This window comes from Mangifera indica, chromosome 17 (genome assembly GCF_011075055.1).
Source record: "Mangifera indica cultivar Alphonso chromosome 17, CATAS_Mindica_2.1, whole genome shotgun sequence".
NCBI classification, from domain to species: domain Eukaryota; kingdom Viridiplantae; phylum Streptophyta; class Magnoliopsida; order Sapindales; family Anacardiaceae; genus Mangifera; species Mangifera indica.
The window spans coordinates 4,021,087-4,029,867 of record NC_058153.1 but is presented as its reverse complement, the minus strand read 5'-3'; the positions used below and the strand labels follow the sequence as shown (position 1 = coordinate 4,029,867).

Genomic DNA, 8,781 nt, shown 5'->3' with positions numbered 1-8,781 from the left:
AGTGTGTATTTTGCCTTTTCTTTCTTTTTCTTTACCGGCTACCGGTTGATCACCGGTTACTCAGGACATGACCGTTCGCGGGTAATTTATGTCCGGGCGAGTTTTTGCCGATTTGATTGGTCCTTGACCTGTTAACTACCACAGTCAACGAAGATTATTTAGCTCTAATTATTTAAATTAATTAGGTTAATACCTACATGGCCCACAGAGTTATGTGATTTGGTCCAATGCATTATGATAGAAGAAATCAATACTTCATAGAATTGATGTCATCTCATACCTTAAAAATATGAAATTAAGATATTTTTCTTTTTTTTTCTTATATTTATAATAAAGATATTAATTAAATAACAAAATTGTCAACCTACATTCTTAAATCTATACTTATCAAATTAACTAATTTTATTAAATATATTTTTTAATTTTTTAATTTGTATTTATAAATATTTTTAATAAATATATCGTTATTGTGTTGATTTTCTATTATTGTATAAATTGTTTTAATATTTAAGGGTTCTTAAATGATGTAATATGCCTTATATTATGTCAATGAAAGTTTTTATTTTCAAATTAAGGATGCATAAATCATGAAAATTGCATTAAAACAACAAAAAATTCATAAGTTGAAGTGAAATTTCATAGGTTAACGAGGGGCTTAGTGTAAAAAAAAAGGTTAATCAGGGGTTAGAATAAAATTTATGCCAATCAAGGAGTTATTGAGATGTTTGGATCGCTATCCTCCGGTTGACATATTTATTATGCCAATTAAATTATGTCCACTATTTTCGAAAAATTATTAAAACACCCTCATTTTTTTTCTTGTATACATAGTCTTTTTTTTTTTTTCTTATTATGCATATATAATTCAAAACATAAAATATTTAAAATATTTTTAAACTCAAGGCTCACCCAACCAAGATATAAACTAGCACATTTGGCCAATCAACCAACCTACTCAACCAAGCTACTCGACCGGCTAACCTATCCCACCATGGTTGGCAAGCTAACTTATCCGACAAATTCTAAATTCCAAAATCTTCTTCTTTTATAGACAAAATCAAATTAAAAAGTGACTATTTTTATATAATAAAAAAATGTAGTTATATAAGTATAAAAAGCAAAAAAGATGGTTATTTTAATTAATATTCCATATTTTTGTGCATAATTTTATGTACAAACAATAACATACGTGATTAAATATTATTTTATCTTTAATTTTTAACTATTCAATCTCATAGTGACATGTCATTGTTTTTATATATAATATTATTCTTATTATACTAACATCTCGTTTCACACATTTATACGGTATTAGAATATTTTCTTGGCTAGAATTTCTAACTGTTTTTATTTTTTAAATGTTCTTATATCATAACATATATTATAATGATTGATCACAATGATATACGTAATTGTCTTGGTCAGACACAGAGACAACAACGAAGAATAACATAATGAATTATGTTGAAGGAACATAAAAAAATAGTTAAAAGTTATATTGATTTAATATACAATAAAGTAATTGAATTATTACGTGATTGTTTATGTGTTCATCATAGACAATATTATCTAAACAGTTATGAAATCCAACTATGTAATTAATTGGGCATTCTATGACATTTAGGATAATAACAATGTTACTTGTTAAATTGTCTTTTGTTAAAATAATATGAACTCTTATATTTCATATATTTGTGACAGTTACTTCAAATTAAAAAAAAAAAAACATTTTTGATTTTTGGTTCCAATGTATATAAATAGCGAACTTGTCAATTTTATATACCATTTTCCTTTAAAGACCAATATTAAAGTCAAATCTCATCAATGTAATGTCCAAAAGGGCAATGAATTCTTTTTTATTATTGAACCAAACAAGTAATTTTAGAGGCTATTTGGGGGGGGATAGTAAATAAACTTTGATAATTTATTATTATTATTTATATTATTTAATTTAATTTATAAATAATAAATTTTTTTGATAATTATCAATACTGATATGATAGATAATATAAAGAATAATCAGATTCCTATATTTATATTAAGTATTAAAATATTATTAAGATAATTTTGATTATATTATAATTATATTCTTATTTATTAATTTTTAAGAAAAAAATAATCTTATTTTAATTAATATAACAAATAACATAAAAAATATTTTAAAATAATTATATTCAAAGATATTTATATAAAATAAATATAATATTATTTTTTTATTATCTTTAACTAAATATAATAATTATTTATATTTATTAAATTTTATTAAATATAATAATAATAATAATTTATATTATAAAATATTTTCAAAACCGAAGGCTCCTTAAAATAAAAATTTTTGTTCACACTTAGCAAGAAAGTCAAATAAACTTGCACTCCATTTCTAGCAAATCAATTCTTAAAACACTTTATGACATACTGCGAAACCATAACTAAATTTTCAACATCTAACCCCCTGCTAACTTAAAAAAGGAAAAAAACAAAAACAGAAGCTTCCACCAAGCCCATCACATGTACCAGTTTTTGAATATTAAAATTTACTTAAAATATCGTTAATATTTTAAAAAATTATAGTTTATCTTCAAATATACAATTATATTTTATTAACACTCTTATCTATCTTTATATAAATAAAATTTTTTATTATTTTTAATTAAAATTAATATCAATTAAGTTAAAATATTGTTTAATAAAATTTTGAAAGCAAATAATTATTTAGTTTAAAATTTTTTAATTTTTGTTATAATTTTATAAAATTTAATAGTTTTTATTAATAAATTTAATAAATAAATAAAATTTTAAATTTAATAGACGAAAATTATCGATCCGTTAAGCCTGCGTGGAAAATAGTATTTCGCCTTTTATAAAAAATAAAATTTTATGTGTTAAACACATTTTACGTAAATCGTTTGAATGGCGGTCTGACTCCGACCTCACGGCCTTGCACACAGATGCACAACATCACGGGCTTTTTGTTTTCTTTCCCAACTTCGAACAGAACGTCACCTCCTCTCCTCCTTTCCTCTTTCACACCGTTTCCACCGCCTTCTTCCAGAACCTACGCCGCAGATCTGAAAATAATCAATCCACCCTTCGAAAACAGACTAATTAATAATGAAGCAATTATAGATCTCTGAAAGCTTTTCATGAAGCGATGCCGTTTCTTAGACACAGAAAAGGTTCAGATACTTCAAGGTCGCAAAACTCGGATTCTTATCATGATAAACGCGAAAAATCGAAGAGAAACGGAGACGACGAATCAAAAACGAAAGGAGACGAACAGAGAAATAGAAAATGGTCTTGTCTTGATAGCTGTTGCTGGTTCATTGGCTGCGTATGTCTGGCTTGGTGGCTTTTACTCTTTTTATACAACGCCATGCCGGCATCGTTACCACAGTACGTAACGGAGGCTATAACGGGGCCGTTACCGGACCCGCCGGGCCTCAAGTTGTGGAAGGAGGGCTTGAGAGCTAAGCACCCCATTGTGTTTGTTCCTGGGATTGTGACAGGCGGTCTCGAGTTGTGGGAGGGCCACCAGTGCGCTGAAGGCTTGTTTAGAAAGCGACTTTGGGGTGGCACATTTGGTGAGTTGTATAAAAGGTAATTTGTTTTTTTGCCGTGTGTTCTGGGAATCGCTTATTTAGGAAGCTATTAAGTGAGTGAGGTGTGGTTACTTATGGCAGGTCAATGTGGGCATAAAGTTAGATATTAATATTTAAGTAAGTGGACTCAGTTGTTCCCTTGATCGCTGCTTTTATATGTAGATATCTCTCATTATTCGATTACTTGGTTGTTATTCTAGAGAAAGCTGACTGGCCTTGAAGAACTATTTTGTCAGTTGATAAATTAGTAAAACTAAGATTTATACATTAGGAGTGTTCTAGAGGAACTTTTTGGTGTAATATTAGTGATGATGTTGTATCTGCTTTCATTTAAGTGTTTGACAACATATAATTCCTAGAGGAGAGTATTTGCAACCATTTGACATTGGTGATATGCTGCATTTTTCAGAAGAATGAAATCTTTGCTTTTGAAAATTTCTAATTGTTAGTGTTATTGTGCCAATTATGATACTAACTTAACAATTTCTTGGTCATTATTGGGGATTTCATTCTCGATTAATTTCATTGTACCCATCATCACTTGTTTGCTTGTTGAATTTTGTGCCTTGGAGCAATTTCATTATCCTTTATTTTATGTACGCATTTCCATTCTGCCTGTTGTTGGCTTTCATTCTCCCTTAACTTTTGGATTCCCTCTTTCACATGGTACACTAATTTGTAGAAGACCTTTGTTCTTTTCTCTATTGTTTGTTGAGGAAATTTGAGATCTCTATGCGATTGGTCATAAGCAGTAAAGTTTCCTAAGTTCTTTTTTAAGTGTTTGTTATTTAGCCAACCTTTCAACCTGGTGATATTTCAGATTGTTTCAGTTTTTGCATGAAACTGAAAACATTATTAAAGAGAAAGAAAATATTTTATGCGTGTTGCTATTTGTGTAAGTTCATAACTTGATCAAGAGTTTCTGCTTTTGATTGATGTTTCCCAGTTGGTTCTGATTACTGTTTCTCAGGTTTAATTTTGCAAGAAGTTTTACAGATATCAGTTCAATTTATAATTCTACTTCTCTCTTGTTTCTCTCTATGATTTTGCAGACCACTATGCTGGATTGAGCACATGTCACTGGATAATGAAACTGGGCTGGACCCTTCTGGTATAAGGGTCAGGCCTGTGTCAGGATTAGTGGCAGCTGACTACTTTGCTCCCGGTTACTTTGTCTGGGCAGTTTTGATAGCTAATTTGGCTCGCATTGGATATGAGGAGAAAACCATGTACATGGCTGCATATGACTGGAGATTGTCATTTCAGAATACTGAGGTACAGTTTTGAGTAGGATTCTTTAATAATAATAAACGTAATTTGTAGACAGTCCCTCTTGGTATTATGTGATTCTTTATGGCTTACCTAATTGGTCAGGTCAGGGACCAGACTTTAAGCAGGATAAAAAGTAACATCGAGCTCATGGTAATTACTAATGGTGGGAAAAAGGTGGTGGTTATTCCGCATTCAATGGGTGTCCTATACTTTCTGCATTTTATGAAATGGGTTGAGGCACCAGCTCCAATGGGTGGTGGGGGTGGATCAGATTGGTGCGCTAAGCATATAAAGGCAGTCATGAACATTGGGGGACCCTTTTTAGGCGTTCCAAAGGCTGTTGCCGGACTATTTTCTATTGAAGCCAAAGATATTGCTGTTGCCAGGTATTCCTCTAAACTATTATGATGTGTATAGGCTCTGTTCATTATCTTGCAATGACTTGTCTTATTGAGCTCTTCTATTTTCTTTAGCTGAGTGGTAACTGTTGAGATCTGGGCTATACCTTCTAGTATCTGGAACTGTGTTGTCTAAGAATCCTGTAAAAACGTTATACTTTGATGTGGACACCTACTGCAACCTGTGGCAGTCCCTAAGCCCAACTTATGCCTAGGCTTGCATTAAAGCTTTTTGTATTCAATCATATTAGTAGCATATAGTTTTTCTTCATTTTGTTTCGTGTTATCTCATCTATGAATATACTCTTGTCAAATGCAACTACATTGTAACTCATATTTTAACTTGCTTAGTCTGCTTTAAAATCATTGGAAATAATTTAAATTTTCAAAATTTTTTGATAAATCTAAAATCATGCTCTAGTTCTGTCCAAGATACCCTGATGTCTTTGCCAAGCTTAAGTGTTTAATACATTGACCTCATGACCTAAATTAATTTTTCATGCTTAAAACATGTATATTTTCTTCCAAATTTGTTTTCAACTCATGATGAAATGCTAATCCTAAAACAGGGCTTTGGCACCAGGTGTCTTGAATAAGGACATGTTTGGTCTTCAAACTTTACAACATATAATGCGGATGACCCGTACATGGGATTCAACCATGTCAATGATCCCGAAAGGTGGAGATACTATATGGGGTGGTCTTGATTGGTCACCTGAAGGGGGCTATAACTGTAATGCCAAGAAGCTGAAGAACAATGATACTTTTACTGCTGCCCAAAATGAAAACGGGGATTTCTCTAGCACAAAAAATGTAAATTATGGAAGATTGATTTCTTTTGGGAAAGATGTGGCTGAGGCACATTCTTCTGAGTTTGAGAGAACAGATTTTAGGGTAATGTTGTAAGTTTTGATTTGGTATTATATGTAATAAAAGAATTCCAATTGAACTAACTGGACAATCTTTTCTTCTCATGCTTTAAATGAAATCAGAATTTTATTTCTTAGCTTTCCTGTCTTATGGAATCAGGATGGTTGGTGAGTGAGTCACAATGCTATTCCACTTTACTAGTGTATATTAACAAATTGCTTCATTCTTTTTTTTTTTTTTGGTTTCAAATTTTGTTTCCTAAAGAGTAATGCTTCTATATAATATGTTATAATCGTGAAAAAGGAATCATGTTTCAACTGCTAGAAACCTCCACCAATCTTATGAGAGGAAGTGTATTGTTTTATTGTACCCAAATGTGCTTACACATACATTGTAAATTCTATTTTTAATTGCTTGATTGGATTCTTGTATGACTAATGACTTCTTGATTGGCAGGGTGCTGTCAAGGGTAGTAACCTTGCAAACAAAACGCGTTGTGATGTATGGACAGAGTACTATGAAATGGGTGTTGGGGGTGTTAAAGCTGCTGCAGATTACAAAATCTACACAGCTGGATCAATTTTGGATCTATTACATTTTGTTGCTCCGAAGTTGATGGCACGTGGAGGTGAACAATTTTCATATGGAATAGCTGACAATTTGGATGACCCAAAATACAATCACTACAAGTACTGGTCGAATCCCTTAGAGACAAAGTAAGAGATTCAACTTTTCTTTATCATTCCCTGCTCTTTGTTCCTGTTTATACAAATCTAGCCCAATCTGATATCTTTTTAGTAGTTTCACAAATTTAATATACTAGTTTTTAAAGAATTTGATTACCTGAGCATACATCTTATCAGATGTAGATGCCATATGTTCAACTGATCAGAAATTCTCTTTTCCTTTCTCAATTAAAAATTTTCTTCCTGCATTGTCTGACAAAACCAGTGACAGTTATATTAGGTCCTTCATTTAAAACTATTATGGCTGTGAATAACTTTGAACCTTTAGTTCTTTGGGCTGACAGCTGACTAAGACTAAGGTCATTGTTTCTCCACTTTGTACATTAATATGGATGCTTAATCTTCTGTGCTTTTCTTTCAGGCTACCAAATGCTCCAGGCATGGAGATTTATTCTATGTACGGAGTTGGAGTACCCACAGAAAGAGCATATGTCTACAAATTAACTCCAACTTCTGAGTGCTACATTCCCTTCCAGATAGACAGTTCTGCAGATGGTGGAATTGAGGATTCTTGTTTGAAAGGTGGAGTCTTTTCTGTTAACGGGGATGAAACTGTTCCTGTTTTAAGCGCAGGCTTCATGAGTGCAAAAGGATGGAGGGGGAAAACACGATTTAATCCTTCTGGCATTCATACTTTCATAAGAGAGTATGATCATGCTCCTCCAGCTAATCTTCTGGAGGGGCGAGGCACCCAAAGTGGTGCTCATGTTGATATAATGGGGAACTTTGCATTGATTGAGGACATTTTAAGAGTAGCAGCTGGTGCTACTGGGGAAGACTTGGGTGGAGATCGAGTTTACTCAGATATTTTCAAATGGTCCGAGAAGATTGACTTACAGCTGTAGATAGATTCATATGGGGTGAGTACTTCTACTGTCTCCAAATTTTTTGAGTAATTTATTGTCTCAGATCTTAGGATACTTAAAATGGATCTCTTTTGGAAAGCAATAACTTTATTATCAGTGAGCCTAGGATATTTGTATGCTTGTTTGTTTGGTTGTTTTATTTGTAGTTTAAGGTTCTGTTTTAGTAGCTTGCTAGTCTTGTCATTAACCTAGTTTTCCTACCACACTTTGTTTCAGTGATGACCAAAATCAATCCCAAATATTCTGCATGATTCAGAACTCCTGATGAATGCTGAACTGGTGCTTATATCAATGTGGTGTTTTCGGTGGCATAGCAGAAACTCAATTGAAACAGAAGAGAGTAGCGGAAGCCAGTGCATCAGGATTTGTACAGTCATCTACCTGTAGACTTCATTGTTATTGGAATCACCAAATCATAATCATGGTATTTGCATCTCAGGTGTCAGGTAAACAACTATCCTTGGCGCATTAACGTACTCGTCCAAGTGGCTTGAATTTTTGGATATTCCATTTATTTGTTTAAAAGTAGACATAGTCAATAAACTCAGTTAGAGATTAGTAAATGTTTCATTTATAGTGAGATGTTCTTTATAGCATTTGTGATTGTGCTTTGCCATTCTAGCGTTTCCTTTTACAGGCGTTATTTTGTTGATTATGTTCTGGTATTGACTTAAAATTTTAAGAAACTGGTGGCCCGCTGAGGCCCATGAGGCCAGGAAGTAGTTGTTTTGGTTGTTAAAGTGATGGAAAGTTTTACTTTCTGGGTTGAAATAGAATTGACAACTATAGTTCTGTTGACTGGGTATCAGCTCTGAGTTTGGGGCAAGTTGCTTTTTCTAAAAATTAAAAACTTACAATTTAGCTTTTTTTATTTAAATGTTAGAAACTTTAGCCCTAATTCTCACAACCATCCAAACCTAAACCCACCAAAATCGTCAACCACTTAACAAAAACTCACTAGAACTGTCGTCTGCCCAAACCCATAAAAACTTTAAATATGATAATTTGATTCTTTTACACGTTTAAAAAC

General features: G+C 32.3%; 1 protein-coding gene across 2 annotated transcripts; it reads left to right on the top strand.

The window, feature by feature from the left end:
• Window positions 1–2,886: 2,886 nt before the first annotated feature.
• On the top strand, window positions 2,887–8,549 carry LOC123200792 (phospholipid:diacylglycerol acyltransferase 1-like). Of its 2 annotated transcripts, none has more exons than XM_044616174.1 (7): window positions 2,887–3,597; window positions 4,652–4,874; window positions 4,974–5,257; window positions 5,839–6,163; window positions 6,596–6,855; window positions 7,247–7,745; window positions 7,968–8,549. In XM_044616174.1, the coding sequence occupies exons 1-6, from the start codon at window positions 3,152–3,154 to the stop codon at window positions 7,728–7,730; spliced, it is 2,022 nt and encodes a 673-aa protein (XP_044472109.1). In that variant the 5' UTR covers window positions 2,887–3,151; the 3' UTR covers window positions 7,731–7,745; window positions 7,968–8,549. The 2 variants fall into 2 exon arrangements, with proteins under 2 accessions (XP_044472109.1, XP_044472110.1); XM_044616175.1 differs by having other exon boundaries at window positions 3,445–3,581.
• The last annotated feature ends 232 nt before the right edge of the window (window positions 8,550–8,781 follow it).